The sequence below is a fragment of the Chlorocebus sabaeus genome, chromosome 16, assembly GCF_047675955.1.
Source record: "Chlorocebus sabaeus isolate Y175 chromosome 16, mChlSab1.0.hap1, whole genome shotgun sequence".
In the NCBI taxonomy this organism is placed as follows: domain Eukaryota; kingdom Metazoa; phylum Chordata; class Mammalia; order Primates; family Cercopithecidae; genus Chlorocebus; species Chlorocebus sabaeus.
The window spans coordinates 51,335,245-51,356,473 of NC_132919.1; the positions used below are offsets into that span (position 1 = coordinate 51,335,245).

The 21,229-nt window shown below is 57.1% G+C and overlaps 1 protein-coding gene across 10 annotated transcripts in view; it reads right to left on the reverse strand.

Annotated features, from left to right (window-relative positions):
* The window catches only part of TMEM94 (transmembrane protein 94), a 45,908-nt gene that overhangs the window by 1,232 nt on the left and 23,447 nt on the right, over window positions 1–21,229 (reverse strand). For 2 of the 10 annotated variants that reach the window (XM_008011751.3, XM_008011750.3), the window contains 29 exons: window positions 14,036–14,155; window positions 13,601–13,728; window positions 13,177–13,313; window positions 11,459–11,661; window positions 10,672–10,823; window positions 10,214–10,316; window positions 9,927–10,013; window positions 8,915–9,031; window positions 8,507–8,563; window positions 8,112–8,216; window positions 7,766–7,918; window positions 7,322–7,531; window positions 6,431–6,746; window positions 6,129–6,302; window positions 5,631–5,733; window positions 5,308–5,525; window positions 4,385–4,566; window positions 4,158–4,296; window positions 3,784–3,899; window positions 3,531–3,630; window positions 3,095–3,203; window positions 2,698–2,887; window positions 2,373–2,450; window positions 1,985–2,070; window positions 1,332–1,413; window positions 867–1,015; window positions 652–746; window positions 468–561; window positions 121–291 (listed from right to left, as the gene is read on the reverse strand). In XM_008011751.3, coding sequence (XP_008009942.1) covers window positions 121–291; window positions 468–561; window positions 652–746; window positions 867–1,015; window positions 1,332–1,413; window positions 1,985–2,070; window positions 2,373–2,450; window positions 2,698–2,887; window positions 3,095–3,203; window positions 3,531–3,630; window positions 3,784–3,899; window positions 4,158–4,296; window positions 4,385–4,566; window positions 5,308–5,525; window positions 5,631–5,733; window positions 6,129–6,302; window positions 6,431–6,746; window positions 7,322–7,531; window positions 7,766–7,918; window positions 8,112–8,216; window positions 8,507–8,563; window positions 8,915–9,031; window positions 9,927–10,013; window positions 10,214–10,316; window positions 10,672–10,823; window positions 11,459–11,661; window positions 13,177–13,313; window positions 13,601–13,728; window positions 14,036–14,155 — 3,974 coding nt within the window. Of the gene's footprint in view, window positions 1–120; window positions 292–467; window positions 747–866; window positions 1,016–1,331; window positions 1,414–1,984; window positions 2,071–2,372; window positions 2,451–2,697; window positions 2,888–3,094; window positions 3,204–3,530; window positions 3,631–3,783; window positions 3,900–4,157; window positions 4,297–4,384; window positions 4,567–5,307; window positions 5,526–5,630; window positions 5,734–6,128; window positions 6,303–6,430; window positions 6,747–7,321; window positions 7,532–7,753; window positions 7,919–8,111; window positions 8,217–8,506; window positions 8,564–8,914; window positions 9,075–9,926; window positions 10,014–10,213; window positions 10,317–10,671; window positions 10,824–11,458; window positions 11,662–13,176; window positions 13,314–13,600; window positions 13,729–14,035; window positions 14,156–21,229 lie in introns of those variants that run through there. The other 8 variants (XM_037993832.2, XM_037993830.2, XM_073005037.1 and 5 more) reach the window with 6 other exon arrangements.

A 21,229-nucleotide genomic window follows, 5' to 3' on the forward strand; every position in this document is an offset into this window, starting at 1 on the left:
CAGGACAACAGAGGAGAAGGGAGGGATGGGCAGCGGAAAGGTGAGGGAGTGTCGCCAAGGGAGTGACTGGTTTAGGGAACATGCCTGAGCCCAGAGGGAGGCGCCCTGCTGACAGCTCACCGAATCTCATGTAGCTTCACGATCTCATTGGTCACCACCACAAGGACCAGGGACAGGCAGCCCAGGAGCCATGTCAGCAAGGGCACGTCCTCCAGGCCAAAGTGGACATGGCTGTCCCTGTGCGTCCAGAGCTGCAGGTCCACAGCCGTCTGGACCACCTGACCCAGCAGCCTGTGGGAGGCAGCGGCCCCGTGTGAGCCCTGACACTGCCTGCTTCCTGGTACAGCAGTTAGCTCAGGCAGGGCACAGTTAAACCTCTGGCCCCGGTCCCGCCCTCCAATCCTAGCCCTGCAGAAGCCCCTCTCCTCCCTAGCCCGCATTCTGCCCTCCATCCTAGCAATACTCACACCACAGGCACTGTCACGGCCCACCAGAGGTTGGTCAAGGGGCTTTTTCTCCACAGGGGCTTGGTGCGATGCACATGGGTGATGGAAATGAAGACTAGGGAAAGTGGGGCGATGTGAGGGTCAGACTTCCACAGTGGGGCTCCTCTCCCACCATCATCTGTGCCCTCCCAGGGAGCCCTCTCACCAGTGTGCAGAACAATCAGGGCGGCCGTGAGCTTCTGAGCCGACAGCAGTCCGTTGGCAAAGTCCTCAAACCAGGCTGGAGCCCTGTCGTCGTTGCTGCCAAAGTGAGGCATGGGCTCAGCCCCTCTGGGGCCACAGGGAGGTAGGCTGGGGTGGGGAGGGAGGAAGCCTTGAGGCGAGGCAGGCGATGGGTGGATCTCTGGGGCTGGGACCCACCTGGGCAGCATGATGGAGGAGCAGTTGGTGAGGTTGCGGGCCCGGGAGCTATCACAGAAGCTCTGCAGTGTGAAGCCAAAGCAGATGAGGCACGAGCTGATGGTGAGGCTGAACTTGAGCAGGAAGCAGAGCAGGAAGTAGTGCTGGGTCTGCCAGGGAACAAGGCCAGTCACTCCTGGGGCGCACAGCCCCTCTGCCGGCTCCTAGGTCTTCCACGTACTCAACAGGCTCTTAGTAAATGGTCAGGCCTGGGGTATAGGGAGCTCACGCCCCAGCAAGGATCTTTCCCAGCTCTGTGCCGCCACCTCCTCTTTGATCTGGGGGAAGACTAGGAACCAAGTGCCAGCTTCCCAGTTCTGCTGAAGTCTCCCATCCAGAGCCTTCCAGATTAGCCCCTCTCTCCTCCCCCACCCCTCAGTCCCTGCCATGCTCACTTGCGAGGCTCACAGGGTCCGCTTCGCCTACCTTCTTGGGAATGGACTGGAGGTTCTTCCCTGTTGCCATAGACATGATGGAGCTATGGGGGGGCTTCCCCAGCAGAGAGATGCTGAAAAGCAGAGATCACGTAGAGGGATGGTGACAATGACCCTCTGTCCCTCAATTCTCACAGAGGGAGCCTCTAGGGAGTCTTGCGTGTGAGGTCGAGTCTGGCGAGGGGATGGAGTAAAACAAAGGCTGGGTGGCAGTGGCTCACACCTGTAATCCCAGCACTTTGGGAGGCCGAGACGGGCAGATCATTTGAGGTCAGGAGTTCAAAACCAGCCTGGCCAACATGGCAAAACCCCAACTCTACTAAAAATACAAAAATTAACCGGGGATGGTAGTGGGCGCCTATAATCCCAGCTACTCAGGAGGCTGAGGCAGGAGAATCACTTGAGCCTGGGAGGCAGAGATTGCAATGAGCAGAGATTGCACCATTGCACTCCAGCCTGGGTGACAGAGTGAGATTCCATCTCAAAAAAAGAAAAAAAAGACAAAGGGGGTTCCCTCCATGCCTCCTGTACCAGAGGAGGTGAGCCCTGAGCAGTTCCAGAACCTTGGGCTCCTAGGGCTGCACAGTGACATCCAGACCCCTCCAGCTTGGGCTTGGGGGGCGGGGAAGCTGCACGGCATCTCACCTGAGCAGAGGGTAGCAAAAGCAGGACAGCCACAGGATGTCAGTGGTACTCAGGAGTGGCGGCAGCTGGACCAGGCAAGAAAGGAACTAAACCAGGAAAGAAGCCAAGAGCCACAGTTCGATTCAGGCAAATAATAAGGGCATAGGAGCCCCCGAGCTCCCTTGCCCCAGGCCCAGATAGATCCTCACATCCTGCCAGAGGGAAGTGGGGCTGGAGGGAATACTGTTCTGCCAGTGAGTGTCATCTCCAAAAGCCCAGGGGCTTCACAGGGCTCTGGGGGCCCCTTGACTGTACTGCTACCCCCAGCCTCCCTCCTCAGATGTTCAGCTGGCCCCTGAGTGAAGGGGTGAGTGGCACGGGGGTGATGCCTGTGCGGGCCCCACCTCACCTGGATGACCACGAGAGTCAGCTGGCACTGCAGCAGGAAGAGGAAGCACTTACGGATGCCATAGGTGGCGTGCCGAGCCTAGAGACCAAGAGGGACAGATTATGGCTGGGTCTGCCTGTCCTCTCCCAGGCCCAACAGGTGACACACTTCAGCCAAGAGCCAGACTCCCAGCATGCTTCTATGAGGGGAGCAGAGGCGAATGTTACTGCCTGGGAGAGCCCACTCGGAGGGCTGGGGCATGAGGTCCCCCAAATAGGTCCTGTGCTGCTACTCCCACCCCAGGCGGGTCCTGCGTCTCTCCTCCTTTGCCTGCCAAAGCACCCACCTGTTCGATAAGCCGGATGATGCTGATGGTCTCCTCCTGGCGAAAGGTCAGGGAGCAGGGCAGGCTGTTGAGCTGCCCTGACAGCTGCAGGGGAGAAAGGCCATCCGAGGCCTGGGCCATGCTGGTGCTGGTGGCGTAGCCAAAGGTCTCCCAGGAGCAACGGGATGGGTACAGGGGATCCAGGGCAATGCTGCTCAGGGTGGGAGACACACACCCTTCAGCTGCATCTCCCACAGGACTGGGCACCTCACCCTCTTCTCCCACCATGCCCAAGTGCATTGGTCCCAGCCAGGGCGAGGTCGGCCATGGTACACACCCCCAGCCCCATGCAGGCCCATCTGACCCTCTGGTGTGGGAGGTAGAGGCTGGCCCACAGGCTCCAGGGTCCCGCCCTGACCTGATGTCACTCTGGAGGAAGAGGCAGCTGTTCCGCAGGTTGGCAGAGCTGCCCAGGCAGCAGGTCACCTCCCCGTACTCTTGCATGATCTTTATCATCTCACACATGGCTGAGGACAGCATATGAGGGCACAAGAGTCAGGCACGCAGAGTGCCATGTAGGCGCTGGGCAGAGACCCATGGGACAGGACAGCAGGAGGCAATGGGAGGTAGGCCCCTCTTTGAAACAACCCCACCCCCAGCAGTGGGATCATGTGAACATTGGCACTTCTGACTCCAACCCACAAGATTCCCCAGCTGATCTGATCCCAGCCCAGGTTTCTTCACTCCCTGCATGGAAAACCTACATCCCTCCAGAGCCCACAGGGTGCCTGGGCCCAGGCAGAGCTCAGCCACAGGGACGAGGCTGCCCAAGTACCCGTGGCCACAGCACTCACTCTCCGGGGTGCAGTCGGTGAAGAGGGGCACTAGCAGGGGCACGTTGTCAATGTTCTGCAGGTGGGGCCGCACTTGGTGGATACCCCGGGGCAGCTTAGCCTGGAGAAAGCAGAGATGCCAGTGGCTTCAGGATGGGGATCAGCATCCCTCCATCCCTCCCCTTCATGTGCCTGCCCACTACCTCTCTACCTCTCCCCTGGACCAGCTATGGGACCACTACAGGAACACGTGAGACAGATCCTGCCATCGTACCCGGTTGGAGTCCTCCAGGAAGCTGGGGATGTCGCTGTCCGTAGGCTGGAAGCTGATGAGGTCGGAGTGGCCCTCCTCCTCCATGAGGAGGAGCCCTTCTGCATCGTCTCGGGACACTGTGGGGACAAAAGCCTTTCCCTCACCTTGGGGCCAGCCTTCCGGGGCCCTGTCCTTGCCCTGCAGATGGCAGAGAATTTCCTGCCTCTGTGTCCACTCCTTCCTGCTGACTACTGTTTCCCACAGGGACATCACAGCCATTTCCCAAGGGAATGTATTTATCTGGAGGGCTCTTGGGAGGCTCTTCCTGGCTGTGGCTCTGAGGAGGGGAATCCTCCCACCATCACCCCGTCCCCACCCCACGCCTTTGCCCTTACCCTGATTCAGGTCATCGTGTAGGGAGCCTGCGTGGCTGGGGCTGGAGGGGGGGATCTCGGAGCCAGGCATGTCACCATTGGGCGTGAGGGAGATGTGGCAGTTCCAGCCTGTCTCCAGGCCCATTTTTTCTGCAAACACCTGTGAAAGGCAGACAGCCGTGAACATATGGGTCCAAAAGCCCATGGGAGACAGAGTTAGCGGTGGCAGAGGGGATGGCTCTCCCCACCTTGCTTTTGAGCTCATCCTCCAAAGAGAAGTAGACAAAGCGGATGCAGGCGTTGACGAGCCCGTCGATGAGGCGTACGATGTCCAGCCGGGCCTGGTACTGGGAGGACACCATGCCCATGAAGATCTGGCCGCTCAGGGCCTGCATGCAGTCTTCCTTCTCCAGCACCTCCCCGATCCCTTCTTCAGGCAGGGCACACAGGACACAGCCCGATCAGGACACCCAGGAACCAGCCCAGGGCCACACACACAGATGCCACACCCAAATCAAGGAGCACACAGGCCCCAGGGGACCACACACAGCCACGGATGCACACAGCCAAGACACACGAAGGAGCCGACAGACACAGGAGAAAAGACAGTGAAAGGTATGCATCAGTCAGGTGGCTGAATCCGAGCTGGGAGCCATGACAGGGCATGGCTTCAGCTTCTGCCCAGCCCTGCTGCAGGGCTGGGGGACCGGCCCCACCCTCAGCAATGGCTTCAATTCACGGTCTCTTGGGTTGAAAAAACCCGGCAAGTGTGTGTGTCTGGTGGGAATAGGGTGGTGTGGTGGAGCTTCTGGGCCCCTCTGCACCGGCAGGGTGAGAGACCTGGTCTCCTGTCTGATTCTGCCAAGCCTAATGCTCTATGAATGCTGCTTGGTAACTTCCCAGGAAAGCACTCTGATACATGTTACCCACTTGAGCATCACAACCAACCAGTGAGGCAGGCCAAGTGAGCACCCGCTGATGAGGGAGGAAACTAAGGGGCTCCCCATGTCACTCGATAGAGTGCTGCACTGGCACCCCAGCCTGGGGCTGCAGCCACTGCACCCTTTGCTGTGGGGGGTGCCAGCGCCCTACAGAAGCCCTCCCTGCTCCTGGGCTTCCGCAGCCCAAGGGAGCCCCAGCACCAGCCCCGCTGGACAGACGCACGAGGTACCGTCAGAGCTCCAGCTGCTGCGGCGGGCGTTCTGCTTGATGGGGATGGTGCTGGGCAGCTCGCACATGGTGAAGATGCTGCTTTGGCCAGGCACCTGTACCAGCTCGATGCACTTGCCATTGAGCTGAGAGGACAGGGCGCAGTTCATGGGCTTGTAGGCGAAGGCAGAGCAATACCCAGACAGGCAGGCTCGCTGGTAGAAGTCCAGCACTTTCTTTCTGCCAGGGAAGCAGGTGGAGGTGAGGTGAGCAGTCCCGCCTGTGAAGGGCAGGTGCCCCGGCAGAGTGACTGCTCTTGCTGCTGGCACATGCTTCCTCACCCACCTGTCAGATCCCGAGAGAGGGTAGATGTCAGCTCCGTCCCAGAAGTCTGTGCAGGCTTCTAAGACCACATCAGCGGTGCCATGGGACAGCATCTGCTCTGTGCCTGGGGGGGACAGAGTTCAAACCCTGAGTGTCGCTAACTAGCCCCCAGCCCTCACTCTGACCTGACAGGCAACACACTGTCCTCCTGGAGAAGGGCGCTGAGGAGCCCCTGCCAGAGGAGGAGACTCCCTGGGACTCACGATCAACAAGGGTCTGCAATGCCACCGCGCTTGGAATGCAGACACCATATTCCCATCCTTTGGACAATCCCGGCCTCTGGAGTCAACACCATCCCAGCCCTGGTCCCCAAGTCCAGCCCCTGCCACAGTGGAGCACTTGGAATCAGTCTACTTTTCATCTGCCCAGGCCTCCCTAGCAATGGGTGGAGTTGGGTAGAGCCCCCTGCCAAGCTCTGGAAGGTCTGGCCTGATGCTGGCCGAGGTAGCCAGGGCTCACTGGTGGTGGTGTCTTTAATGAAGAGGCTGATCATGTGGCTGAGGGGAGGCCGCCGCTTGGTGACACAGGAGAGCCGCCCCAGTGATGTCTCCTTCATTGTCTCGGCACTGGGGAGGCGGTACAGCGCCAGGTGGTTCTCCTGCTTGAAGAGCTCCTTGGCCCCAGGAGTAAAGCCTGCAGGGCAGGGAACAGGAACTTAGGGCCATGCCATGCCAGGTCCATTAAGTCCCATGAGGAGTCGGTACTGGACCTCTTCTAGGAGGCAGGTCCAGCCAGCCATCCCCTGCCACAGGGGCCCATACCAATGAGGCGGGCAAGCTCGCAGAGGCCCCAGGGCACATGCACGGGCAGCACGGCACTGTGGCTCTCTTGCAGGGCGATGTTGCACAGGTGGTCAGAGAATCGGCACAGGCGCTCGGTGACGCTGGCATTACACAGATTCAGCAGCACATTGAGGCCCAGGGGTTTGAGGGAGGTGAGGTGCAGCTGCCAGTTGGAGTCATCAAACTGGATGCAGGAGGGGTTCTGCTGGTCCTGGGACAGGCTCAGCATCTCCAGGTGGTAGTCACACACAAAGTCCTCTGCTTCGTAGGGGTCGCTCTCCATCCCGGGCTGGGTCTGGGGGAAACATGGACAGGAGCCTCAGCCTGGGAGAGGGTGCGGGGAAGCCAGCACTGGCTCCGCCCACCTCCCAAGGCTGGGGAGGGCTCCTGCCCCTGAAATGCGCCCTTCCCGAGAGAGAGCTCCTGCTCACTCTCTTCCACTCCTCTCCCTCCTGAAATCCGCTTCCTGTCCTTCTTGGGCTCCTGTCTGCTTCTAGGAACTATTAATATATATCATGATACTGGCAGGAGCCAAAAAGAGGGGTGGCTAGACCAAAGAGGACACAGTTGAGGGATATTTTGTGGCCAGGAAACATCTCTGAGAGGGAGCCCCGGGCTGTGTGTGTTTGGAAGGTTCCAATAGGGACACCAGTGATTGCGACCACAAGAATGGAAGGGTGGGGGAGGCTCCGCCTACTTCTCGGCAGAGACTTGGGGAGGGCCTCAGGGGCCACTGGCCTAGGCTGGAGGTGCTGCGATGGAGGGCAGAGACACCTGCTCTTTCAGACCCTGTGGTGCCAGGCTGGCCAGGGAGGCCAGGACGGCCTGTGGCTGAGGGCGTGGCTACCCCGCGCCACCTCCTCCCCTCACCTTGCTGGGCTCTTCTTCGCCACCCTCGGTGTCCCTGCTGAAGCTCACGTTGGAGCCAGATGGGTGTTTGCTGCGGCCGTGCGCTTTGTGGTGTGAATAGGGCTCGGGGGGCTTGGGAGCCTCGCCAGGCCAGTCGCCACGCTCCTGCTCGCTGGAAAGGTGCAGAGCGTTGTTCAGGGAGCCAGCCAGGAGGGCGTCTCGCTCATGGGGCTGAAGAGAATGAGGAGCACAGGCTAGGACCAGTGGCTCCCATGGCCCGGGTAGGCAGGATGCTTCTAGGTCCCCTGGCTGCCTTGTCTTCACCTCACCTGCCCAGAAGCAGATCCTAATGGTGCTGAACCCTCCTTTGCCCTCCTAAACCTCACCCTCCCTGGCCAGGCTCCAAGGCTAAATAGCCTGGCCCAGAGTCGGGCCCATGGGAGCCGGCCGTACCTCCTCCTCTACCTCAGGATGGCAGAAGGAGCGGGTGGATAGGCCATCGGTGAGGTCCTCATGGCTGCTGTGAGGGGGCTCCACCTTCCCGCTGAAGAACAGTACAGTCTCTGGGCTGGGATTTGGCCATGACAGGATCCCCTGTTTGTCCACACAGCATAGGACCTGCATGGAAAGCATTTGGCATTGGCCCAACGCTTTGCCAAAGCGTTTGGCATTGGCCCAGGCTCCAGGAAAGGAGCCTGGCATTGGCCCACCCTGCCCAGGGACCACTCAAGCGGCAGGTGGGCAGCCCAGGCCCAGCCAGAGAGCAGGGCGGGCACAACAGGCACCTCTTCCCCGCAAGTCCCACCCTCACCGTGACGGAGCCCAGGCTGTGCAGCAGGCTGGAACTGTGGCTCAGCGTTGGCGACGTCCCCCGGAGCACCCTCAGGAAGTGGCCCCAAATGCAGCGCAGCAATTCCTGGTGAGAGAGAGGAAGTCTGCAAGGCCATTTAGGGCTCGGCCTCATTTCCCTGGAGATGGCCTCTAGGGGGAAATCCAGGGGAGCACCACGAAGTTGGGGTGGAGAGGCACTTCTCTAGGGCAGGGCGTGCACACATTATGGGAACAGGCCCAGGTTATGTCCACATGTAACGGGTGGACATGGGGCTCCAAGAGCCCGGTTGGAGGCTTTAAGGCCAAAAACAGGGGAGTCCCAGGGTTGTGGCTGTAGGGACCTGCAAGAGAAGCCATCCCGGGTCAGTGTTGTACCTGAGAGGAGACAGCCTCCGTATAGCTGCTGAGAGTGTCCTCTGAGAACTTAGCCAGCTGCATGGAGAGAGGGTGAGGTCCTCAGTGAGGAAAAAGCCACCTTCACACAGGTCTCTCCAAGCTGGCAGAGGTGGGGCCCACACCAGTGGGGCTCCCAACTCCTTTGGTAAAGGGCCCGGGCCGTCCTGACTCCCCACCTGGTGGAAGCCAGGGTAGACTCTCACCCACACCCAGGGCGTGGCCTAGGGGCCCTTCTGGAATGGAGAGGGCCCGAGGCCTGGAGAGCTGCCCAGGCTGACCAACACACCGAGCCCAAAGTGGGGCTGGACTTCTGCCCCTGTCCTCTGGCACAGCCAACTCCCTCTTTTTGTTCCTGTCACTTCCCCCAGACGCCTTGGAAAAACCTACCAGGGAGCTGGGTGAGGCCTTGCTCATCTGGGCCAGGACACGGGCCTCTCCACAAGCGGTTGCCAGAACCCAGAGGACTGGAAAGAGCAGGGGGAGGATGGGCAGGACACCATTCACCTGGGAAGGAGTGGACCACACAGACGGCTCCTGAGCTCCGGGCCTGGGGAAGAGGGAAGGGAAGGGCTGCCCTGGCCCCACGGCCATTCCCTGGGCAGGAAGGGCCAGCTCTCTCGCGGGCAGGAATGGAAAGAAGGGAAAGAGGTGTTCTTTTTTTTTTTTTGAGATGGAGTCTCGCTCTGTCGCCAGGCTGGAGTGCAGTGGCGTGATCTCGGCTCACTGCAACCTCCGCTTCTCGGGTTCAAGTGATTCTCCTACCTCAGCCACCCAAGTGGCTGGGACTACAGGCGCGCACTACCATGCCCAGCTAATTTTTATATTTTTAGTAGAGACGGGGTTTCACCATGTTGGCCAGGATGGTCTCAATCTCTTGACCTCATGATCTGCCTGCCTCGGCCTCCCAAAGTGCTGGGATCACAGGCGAGAGTCCCCGTGCTCGGCTGGAAAGAGGTGTTCTTTTTTTTTTTTTTTTTTGAGATGGAGTTTCACTCTGTCACCCAGGCTGGAGTGCAGTGGCTGGATCTCAGCTCACTGCAAGCTCCGCCTCCCGCGTTTACGCCATTCTCCTGCCTCAGCCTCCCGAGTAGCTGGGACTACAGGAGCCCGCCACCGCACCCAGCTAGTTCTTTTGTATTTTTTAGTAGAGACGAGGTTTCACCGTGTTAGCCAGGATGGTCTCGATCTCCTGACCTTGTGATCCGCCCGTCTCGGCCTCCCAAAGTGCTGGGATTATAGGCTTGAGCCACCACGCCCGGCCAAGAAAGAGGTGTTCTTAAGCTGAAGCTTAAGGGGACCTCTGGACTGCAGAGAGGGAGGGGACAGCCAGGATACTAGGAGAAGAGCCAGCCCTGCGGGTCGGAGGGAAGCATGACAGAGAGGACAGGGCGGTCCTTGCCTGGAGCTGCAGGAGGGTGTACTGCCAGGAAGTGACCCCTGGGGCACTGAAGATGAAGCGCAGGGCATTGGTGATGAGGAAGCCGGCCTGTTGGGAACAGCAGAGGCACAGCCTTGACCCCGCCCCTCTAGAGCGTCATAGGCACTGCCATTTTCCTTCCTTTCTACTCCACAGGCTGGCTCGCTCAGCGACCCTCTGCATTCACTCCCGCTCACATGAGTGGCCCTGAGACTCCCCCCCGAAGTCCAGCCCTCTCCTCTGCCCCGTGCAGCCCCTGCTGCACGCACCAGGACCACAGGCACAGCATAGTGTAGCATCACCGACTGCACTGTGAACCGCTCATTGTCCAGGGCGGTGACTGGTCGGGACAGGGCCATGTCCAGGCACCACCTGCAGAAAGAAGTGATTGTCAATCTCACTTGGCAAAGAGGCCAGAAACCTACAACTTGGGAGGATTCTGGGCTTCTCTGCCAGATACCGCTTCTTCAGGCACCGTGAGTCCCGCAGTTCCAAGCTCTGCCCTGGCCCTAGCCCACGTTCACCTCCAGAGCAGTTCCCTCAGCGCAGAGATTGGGAGAGGGCGCCACCCAGTCTAAGAATTCTCACAAGATGCTAAAGACAGGAGCCTAAGGAGACGCCTGCCCTCAAAAGAACCTCGCGATGAATGGGACCCCTTCCTTGTCAGTCTCATCCCCCTCTTCACGGAAGGCACCAGGGACAGCAGGAGGCGGGGCGGCACCCCTACCTGACGTTGTCAATCACAGGGGTCTCAAGGACACGGAAAAGCCGGTGCTGCTGGGGACTCTGCGGCCCTCTCTCCACTTCTCCCCGGGGCGAGGGTGGAGGGGAGAAGGGGGGGAAGAGGTCTCCCGGCTCCAGGACAATGTGCTCATCATCCTGCAGGCAGCAAGTGGGAGAGTGGGGGCAACGAGAGGGTCCCATCAGAGGCCACTCTTCCTGGACAATTCAGCTAAGTACAGACATTCCCTGGGGTTAGGCGCCATCAGCCCAGAGCCCACTGGGGCAGGGCCTGTGGGACTAGACTCTTAGCGAGAATAAAGAACAGCATAGGGGGCCGGATGTGGTGACTCACACCTGTAATCCCAGCACTTTGGGAGGCTGAGGCAGGTGGATCACTTGAGGTCAGGAGTTCGAGACCAGCCTGGCCAACATGACGAAAACCTGTCTCTACCAAAAAATACAAAAATTAGCCAGGTGAGGTGTGGTGGCACATGCCTGTTATCCCAGCTACTAGGGAGGCTGAGGTGGGAGAATCACTTGAACCCAGGAGGCAGAGGCTTCAGTGAGCTAAGATCGTGCCACTGTACTCCAGCCTGGGCGACAGGGTGAGACCCTATCTCAAAAAAAAAAAAAAAAAAAAACCGGCAGGGTGGAGGAAGATGTTCCAGAGCCTCTGCCAAAAAGCCAGTGAGCTGGCCAGGAAGCTTCAGGATGAAGTCTGAGGACCCTCCCATTATTGCTTGTGGATGCTCCCACCGCATTTCCAGGGGAGAAGGAAAGCCTCAAGTTACCTTGATCCCCCTCAGAGAAGCAAACGATTCCTGGCCAGGCCTCAAAGCTATGATGTCTCCTTCAACCAGCAGGCTGACTGGCAGGTTGACCAGGTGTCCATCTCTGTAGGCCCAGTGCAGGGACCAGGATGGTGCAAAGGGCATGTGCAGGTCTGGATACATGGCATTGGGCCACTGGATCTCCCTGCCATCCCTGAGGGCATCTGAGGGGAATGGAAAGAGGGAAACCACCTTCTCGGCCATGGCCCTGCACCCCGGTCAGATACAGCAGCACCTCCGGAGCACTGTCTGTCCACTTCCTCTCCCAGGAGGTCCATGGCAAACCCCGCCACTCGTTCCAACACTTCCCTGCTTTCAAGGACGCCTCCCTTGTGAAGCCCTACCTGGCCACTCCAGCCCCAGAGCCTCTATCTCCTCTCAACACCTGGAGCTGTCATTCTTTGTACCCCCCTCCCATTCAGATACACTTCACAAACATTGCGGAGGGTCTGTGAGGGGTGCAAGGTGGAGACAACAACATGCCTCCTCAAGGAGCCTCAACCCAGTGGGGCAGATGAGACATATGGACAGGAAACTCCAAACAAGGCAAACACGGCTAAGCATTAACAAAGATCCCTGTGCTGCAGGAGTCCAGAAGAGGGAGCAAACCGATTTGCTGGGGCGATCAGAGATGGCTTCCTGGAAGAGGAATTACTGGGGATGGGCCTGGAAGAATGGGTGAGATTTTGTCAGCTGGAGATGAATGAGGGAGAAGCTCCCCAGCAGAGAACAGTGGAGAGAGGCATAGAGGCAGAGGCTGATACACAGCGGGCCTAGGACTGGTGAGTAGTTTTAATGTAAGAATGAGGAGGATGAGAAGAGGCTGGAGAGGAAGGTGGGCCTGTGTTGGAAGCTCTGGGAGGCCACGTGTGCCTCTGGGATGGCTTCCATAAGCAAGAGGGAGCCACTGATGCTCCTGGGCAGGAGACTAGGCTCTGAAAAGCAGGGCCCGTCTTTTGCCATCAGCATTGCACTCCCAGTGCCTGGCACATGGTTGCAATTAACCATCTCAGAATGAAAGGACAAACTCTCACTTGGCATCTAAATGTCCACTACCCAGTTCTGTTGGAGAAAGTCTCATGAGCGGGTGCTGCTTCTCCCACAGCACCTGCCCTGGACATGCCCCTGGAGAGCAGGAGCCACCGTCCCTCAAAAGAGCCTCAACAACCCTCAATCCGCAGCCAAGCTGCATAAACACCGCCTGAATGAAAGGCCAAGCAGAAATCCGAGCAACTCCCTTCCCTTTTGGAACTGGGCTGCTCCATCTCAGGCTCCCAGCCCCCTACCCCACCACAATTCCTGCAGGTATCTCTGCCCACCTCCCCATGTCTCCCAGCACGGTACACCAGACAAGATGGACTTGAACGAGAAAACTTCAACCATCCTCCTGCCACGTGAGAGGTCTTCCCTGTTAGTTTCCCAACATGAGCCAGCCCGCAGGCCCACCTGCCACCGTTGGCCTTCCTGCCTGCCCAGCCTCTGCCTGGGCACCCACCACCATCCCACAGCTCTCACTGCCCTGCTCAAAAGAGGGTGGGCATCCTTCTAACTCCCCAGATGACAACAGGACCTGCAAGGCCACAAGTGACCCATCTGTGCTGGGGTGCATGAGGGGAGCCCTCAGGGCTTTGATATGTTTGGTCATCTTTTCCCACCAATATTCCTGCCCTTGACCTCACCTTGGATTTGGTCAATGATCCCTCGCAGCCTCCGCTCTACTTCCCGACGCTTCAGCCGGTCTTGCCGCCCGATGAGCACAAGGTTGAGAAGCAGCAACAGGAACAAGGCCGAGGCGTTCACCAGCCCCACCCCACGGCTGGCGGGAGGAAAGAGAGGGGCACCCACAGGGAGTGAGGGCTTGCCCACCCAGCAGCCCCTGGGCCACAGCTCCCTCCCACCCCAGTCCCTTGTGGAAAGTGTCCCGTTCTGGTGCCCTGACACCAGCTAGGCCTCTGACCCCAGTCAAGGGACTGAGGAGGTTCCCTTACATACCAGGAGCAGCTTGGGGGTGACAGCCCCCCTCGGAGCCCTGGCCGTCCCAGGTGTTGCAGCAGGACGGACAGGACAGCTGGAAAGGTTGGGGAGCAGCCTCTGGGTGCATACCTCCCGGCCGGCTGGCCCCCACAGCAGCCCAGCAGCAGCAGCACAGCCAGTAGCATGAGTGAGGCCCCCGGCCAGTGGAAGCAGGAGCAGCGGTTACTGTGGTGGAGGAAGCTGCTTCTCCACACCTCCTGGGAAGGGACAGGGAGGGGACAATGTCCCATTCCAATCTGGCTGCCTCCCCCAGCACCCTCCCCAGCCCCCATGGCCACCTTGGTCCCCTCCCTTTGACCTTGGCTGGCCTCCATCCTGTTGGGCTCCTGCAGCAAGCAGGCTCAGGAGCCACTCTGAGGAGAACCCCAGCTTCTTTCTGACATTTCATGAGGCCTCAGTTGGGTCACACCATCCAGGGTGACGGTGCATCAGAGTCCTGAGAAGGGGCCTCCCACTTCCCTGCCATCTCAGCCAGGCTCTGGTGGTCCCGAGAAAAAGCTTCACCTTCCAGGTCAGACACTTCTTCCGCTCCCTGAGATGTCCTTCCAGCACTGCCTCCAGCTGCTCCTTCAGGACGCTGAGGGCCTTCCGCGTGGACAGGCCCAGGGCCGAGGGAGGCTCGCCCTACAGGCAAGCAGGAGGCGTTGGGCGTCACTGCCAGGCTGAAGCTGTGCAAGGCACGCGGGCCCCAACCCTCCCCTTCCCTGACCCTTCATCCTTCCCCTCCTCTGGGATCCTCACATCTCTTCCCCTACCAGCTCTGGCCCCTCAAGGTGTGACCATGTCCATCTCCACTAAATTACAAACTGTTCAAGTGCACAGCCTCCTACCCTACTCTTCACAGCTAAGTTAAAAAACAAAATAACTTTTTCTTTTATTGCATGTTCCCCAACTCACTTTCCCCACTGCCACCAGCGAGCTCCCTGCCCATCCAGCCTGTGCTCACCACTGATCTCCCAATTTATTGCAAGGGGGCCAGCCTTTGATTGTATGGACAATTTTATTTTTTTTTAGATGGAGTCTTGCTTAGTCTCCTAGGCTGGAGTGCAGTGGCGTGATCTTGGCTCACTACAACCTCTGCCTCCTGGGTTCCAGTGATTCTCCCACCTCAGCCTCCCGAGTAGCTGGGATTACAGGCGCACACCACCATGCCTGGCTAATTTTCTGTATTTTTAGCAGAGACGAGGTTTCGTCATGTTGGCCTTGAACTCCTGACCTCAAGTGATCTGCCCGCCTTGGCCTCCCAAAGTGCTGGGATTACTGGCGTAAGCCATCACGCCTGGCCTAAAATATATCTGTTTTTAAATGGAAAGAGAGAAACTAACATAGAGATGCTATCTTTTGGCCCAGCATGGTGGCTCATGCCAGTAATCCCAGCACTTTGAGAGGTGGAGGCAGGTGGATCACTTGAGCCTAAGAGTTAAAGACCAGCCTGGGCAACATAGTGGAACCCCATCTGTACAAAAAATCAGAAAGAAAAAATTAGCTGGGTATAGTGGCGTGCACCCAGCTACTCAGGAGGCTGAGGCAGGAGGATCACTTGGACCCAGGAGGTCAAGGTTGTAGTGAGCTGTGATTGCGCCACTGCACTTCAGCCTAAATGACAAAATGAGACCCTGTCTCAAACAACAACAAAAAAAAGAGATGCTAGCATTTCATTGTTCCTAGGAAAGACATGAAGGAAAAAAACCTTCAAACTCTGTGAGGGACGGAGGGAGGGAAGAAGGGGGCAGGGGAGGAAACAAACCCACCATCTTCTGTAACTACCATTTCATGAAAGAGAGGATATTGTAACACTAAAATATTAGAAAAAAAGGCAGCTATTCCCAGGGCAGGACTGCAGAGGCACACTCCCATCTCACCAAGGATGAGTGGGACATGGTGTGGATAGGGTAGACCCCGACGATGCAGGGACCAACCACATCATCTTAGGCGACCTTGTGGCCCAGCCTCTCCCTGTCAGGACTCCCCCATTCCTGGCTTCTCACCTGTTTTCTCCTTTGACTGTTCTTCCCCATCCGTCCACCCGACAGGCCACCTAGGACACGTTACCAACCTCTGTAGGTTTCCAGGGCAACCTCATCCACAGTCATGGATCACCTGCCACCAACAAGCCTACAACTCCTGTTTTACTTCAAGTCTGACCACTACCCTGAATGTGGATCCGTCTGCTGAATGGGCCTATAGCTGCTTCACAGGGACCTAGGAGTCAATATGTCCAAAAACCCGAACTCGGGCCGATCATGGTGGCTCACGCCTGTAATCCCAGCACTTTGGGAGGCTGAGACAGGTGGATCACTTGAGGTCAGGCATTTGAGACCAGCCTGGCCAGTCCAACATGGTGAAACCCTGTCTCTACTAAAAACACAAAAATTAGCTAGGCATGGTGGCGCATGCCTGTAATCCCAGCTGCTTGGGTAGCTGAGGCATGAGAATCACTTGAACCTCGGAGGCAGAGGTTGCAGTGAGCCAAGATCACGCCACTGCACTCCAGCCTGGGTGACAGGCCCAGACTCTGTCTCAAAAAAAAAAAAAAAAAAAAAAAGAAGCCGGGTGTGGTGGCTCACGCCTATAATCCTAGCATTTTGGGAGGCCGAGGCGGGCGGATCACCTGAGGTCGGGAGTTCGAGACCAGCCTGACCAACATGGAAAAACCCCATCTCTACTAAAAATACAAAAAATTAGCTGGGTGTGGTGATGCATGCCTGTTATTCCAGCTACTCGGGAGGCTGAGGCAGGAGAATCACTTAAACCCAGGAGGTGGCGGTTGCAGTGAGCCGAGGTCGCACCATTGCACTCCAACCTAGGCAACAAGAGTAAAACTCCATCTCAAAAAAAAAAAACAAAAAACTGGAACTTGCCTCCTGGCTCTACTGCCAGAGTCACCTTTCCTCCCATAGTGACCGTCTCACCCAATCACGTCTAGAACATTCCAAACCCTGGCCTTATGCTTGCCCAAACTCTACCCCACACTGTCTCTAACTTTTCCAAACCCACTGGAACACCTTGGCCAGTGCAGGGCATGCCTGGTTGGTCAAATGACCTATTTACCCTTAAAATCAAGTCCGATTCTTGCGTGTGCTCCTGGAGGCCCTTCAGATGTGCCAGCCTCTCTGGCCTCCTTTCCTGCTCCTCCTGGCACAAGCCGAGCCCCTCCGGCTCATGTTCATATACTTGATGTGTTTCTCAGCCAGAAACACGTGCCCCACCCCAAACAACTCTTGCTTCTCCTTCTAGACTCAGCTCAAACATCACCTCCTCTGGGACATTTTCCCAAAACCCAGGGCTGCACTTCAGGGGAGGTTTACATGTCAATGGTGTCCCGGGCAACCTGGCCTGCAGCCTGCACCTTACAGAACTGTAATCACAGATTGACACGCCTTGCTCTCCCGCCAGACTGCAAATTCCTTAAAAACAGGCTCTGAATTCTTCCATTTCCACACACCCTCACCATCCAACTGCTAAGACAGTGTATGGCACACACAAGCTCAATGAATACTTGCTGAATGAATGAATGAATGCAATGATCCCAATGAAACAGCAACAGGAACAACCCGAGGCATTTCGCAGCTTAGTCAAGGCTTCACCTTAATTGGGACTGTCAGCCCAAAATCTGTAGCTGAGACACCACAGCTTTTAAAAATGTGGATGTCTAGGCCCCACTCCGGACCTACCGAACCAAAATTTCTGGGGATAAAGAGAATCCCGTTATATGTATATACACACACACACACACACACGTATACACACACACATATACACACACACACATATACACATATATATATATATATATATTTTTTTTTAATTGAGACAGGGTCTTGCTCTGCTGCCCAGGCTGGATGTAGTGGCATGGACATGCATCCATCCTCTCAGGCTCCAGCAATCTTCCTGCCTCAGCCTACGGAGTGGCTGGGACTACACCCAGTTAATTTTCTTTGTTTTTTTTTTTTTTTTTTTTTCTTTTTTGAGACGGAGTCTCACTCTGTCACCCAGGCTGGAGTGCAATGGCATAATCTCGGCTCACTGCAACCTCTGCCTCCTGGGTTCAAGAAATTCTCCTGCCTTAGCCTCCCGAGTAGCTGGGACTACAGGCACACGCCACCACGCCCAGCTAATTTTTTTTTGTATTTTAGTAGAAACGGAGTTTCACCATGTTGCCCGGGCTGGTCTCAAACTCCTGAGCTCAGGCAATCTGCCCACCTCAGCCTCCCAAACTGCTAGGATTACAGGTGTGAGCCACTGCGCCTGGACCTTTGCATTTTTTTTTTGTAGAGATGAGGCCTCGATATGTTGCCCAGGCTGGTCTTGAACTGCTGACCTCAAGCAATCCTCCCTCCTCAGCCTGCTAAAGTGCTCTGATTATAGGCGTGAGCCACCACACCCCAGCTCTGAGGCCTTGGGACAAAGAAGAGCCCCATGGAAGGCAGCACCTGAAGGAGAAGTGAGTCTTTCCAGGGCCACCTGAGAAGCATCCATGTGAGCTTCCATCCGGAAAACCTCCTGAGCAAGCAGAGCGAATCCCTAGACCTCAGGCACCAGGAAAGGGATTTTGGGCAGCCATGGAGGAGGCTCAGCCACAGGCTGTGGGGCTGGGGACCCCTGGCTGCCTCATCTCACTGCCCTCCCTGCCCCCTATGCTGCGGCCCACAGTTCTGTCTCCCAGAGTCCTGCCCTGGCTGTGCCCTCTAGCCTTCTGGACTTACTCCTTCCTGCCTGTCTCCACACACACCCCCTGCTCAGCAACTTAGCCTCAGCCCTGGCAGGGCGCACATCCCATAACTAAGAGTGGCTGCTGGGCGCAGGGGTGCTGTCCCCCTGCCATAGGATGCAACCAAGTGGAGCCCCCAGTGCTGGCCTGAGGGACAGGGCCTGGCTTCTAAAGTGAGCCTGGCCCCAGGATTCCCCAGCTCCCTTGCCTAAATCTCCCCTAATCCTGCTCTCCACAGTGGCTTTGGGGGATTAGAAAGATAAGAGCTGCCTCTTCCCAGAGGGGATAAACTGGTTATTTCAGCTCAGAAAGAAATGGCCTTCCGGGCGGGGGCCTCACACCCCCACATGGGTAAATACTGTGCTCCAACGCACCCACCCGCCTTTGGCAAGGATCCTGAGGCCCCCCAGAGAGGCCATGGGCCAGGGCAAATGAATGCCTGTACCTGTCCTACTGCCTCCCAGAGCTCCTGACATGGAGGGAAGGAAAGCTTAAGGGAGGGTTGTAAAGGAGGAAGAGAAACAGGAAGAGGAGACCATAGGCCTTCTCCTGTCTGTGGGCATGGATGTCTGTTCCTTCCACCCCAGGGAAGATGAGGATCTAGGAGACAGACGCTGTACACAGAGACCCCAGGCCTCCAGTGCCTTCCCCTCAGGCTCAGCCTTCTGAGCTTCCTCACCACAGAGATGGATGTGAGTGTTCCCAGGACGGAATGACCCATGCCTGGGCCTGGCCTTCAGACATGATCAAGTGAGAAACATACTGGAGGCAGGAAGAGCTGGCCTGCAGAGGGGGAAGGCTGTCCACCCAAGACACGGAGACTGGGAGGGAGAAAGAGAGGAAGGACCAGGCAACTGTACACGGCTGGGAAGATGCTCGGCCTGGAATGAGGACCACACTCAGGAGGGTGACAATTTCCAGCAAGGCAGAGAAAAGGCTAAGAGGAGTAGTCAGAGAGCCAGGGAGGTGTCCCTCCTCTGGTCAGGCCTGAAGATCTTGGACATTCATCGATTCCCTGGGCCACATGGTAGCTGTCCTGACACCCACTGCCTCATTCCAAGCAGCCAGGACCTCCTCACCCAGCCTGGCCATCATCTGCTCTCTTGCTGTCTCTACCCCAGGTACCTTGAAGCTGTGCTCTGCTCCCCTCCAGGTGTGGGAGGTATGGGCCAGAGGGTGACAGATGCTCCCGGGCAGGGCGCCTGCAGAGCTGTCTGTGTGCATCTGCCCCCGCATGTTATGTCTGGCCAGGGACACCAGCTCCAGACTGGTGATTAAAGACAGCACAGTAGAGGAAAAATAAGCCATTCTGTAATTACATGCCGCCCAAAGGAAGCGCTTGCCCGCACAGGCCAGCCTTGCAGTGGGGACCCAGCGTTCTAGGCCAGTCTGCTCTTTGCGGCCTTCAACTGAGCTTATCCAACTGCCCAGACGTTCACCTCCCTCTCCAGCAGGGGGTCTGAGTTAAGGGTCAAGTCATTGCTCTCTCTTGCTCGTTTTTTTTTTTTTTTCCTTTGAGACAGGGTCTTGCTCTGTTGCCCAGGATGGATGGAGTACAATGGCACAATCTTGGCTCCCTGCAGCCCCCACCTCCTGGGCTCAAGCAATTCTCCCACCTCAGTTTCCAAGCAGCTGAGACCACAGATGTGTACCACCATGCCCAGCTAGCGGTTTTTTTAGTGTTTTTTTGAGACGGTCTCACTCCTGTCACCCAGGTTGGAATGTAGTAGTGCCATCAGAGCTCACTGCAGCCTTGACTTCCCAGGCTCAGGTAATTCTCCCACCTCAGCCTTCCAAGTAGCTGGGACTATAGGTGATGCCAAGACACCCAGCTAATTTTTTGTATTTTTAGTAGAGATGGTGTTTTGCCATGTTGCCCAGGCTAGTCTTGAGCTCCTGGGTTCAAGCAATCCTCCAGCCTCCCATAGTGCTGGGATTACAGGCGTGAACCACCATGCCTGGCCTGCTTTCTTACTCATTGTACCTCAGCTTTGACATGTGACATAAGAGCAGAAGACCTTCATACTTGTGGAAGGAAGTTCAGAATGGGTTGGTGGGTGATTGGGCTCTGCCAGCCTTTCCCAAAGCATGGAGTTAGGCTGGGTACTCAATGTGCCTGGGCACCAATGGCAGGGCATAGCAAAGGAACAGGCACAGTTCTTATTGTCTGAGAAACAGAAATCCAGGTTGACACACACAAGCTGAGGTCGCCTTTTCTTGACTCCTGGGGCCAAGATGGCTAAGAAAAAATCTAACCTGGCTTTAAGTACCCAAAGGTGACATGAGATTCTCAGAGCTTCCCACATACTAAAAACTCCCACCACGCCAAGGAGAAGGGAGGCCCTGCTTCTCAAATTACACAGATGCTTTTCAGACAGCACTAACCCCATTCCACTGTTTTCACTGCTCAGGCTTAACGGGAGCAAGAGGAGAAAATAACACGGCTCTAAGGAAGTCCTGACTCAGGAGAGGCAGGCAGCAAACGCCCATCACAGGGCTTGCTCTCTGTGTTCTTTTTCTTTTTTTTTTCTGAGACGGAGTCTCGCTCTGTCGCCCAGGCTGGAGTGCAGTGGTGCGATCTCGGCTCACTGCGAGCTCCGCCTCCTGGGTTCACGCCATTCTCCTGCCTCAGCCTCCCAAGTAGCTGGGACTACAGGCGCCCGCCGCCATGCCCGGCTAATTTTTTGCATTTTTAGTAGAGATGGGGTTTCACCGTGTTAGCCAGGATGGTCTCGATCTCCTGACCTCGTGATCCGCCCGCCTCAGCCTCCCAAAGTGCTGGGACTACAGGCGTGAGCCACCACGCCCGGCCAGCTCTCTGTGTTCTATCATCAAAGGGGGACGCTGGTAGGGCGTGGGGATTTGGAGGAACAGCAGGGTGGTGAAAGAATTCTATCCATCAAATCAGAACCACAAGGAGTCTGCCACTGAACAGGCCCAGCTCTGGAGGTCTGAAGCTGAGCACCTGGATAGACTAAGGCACTTTG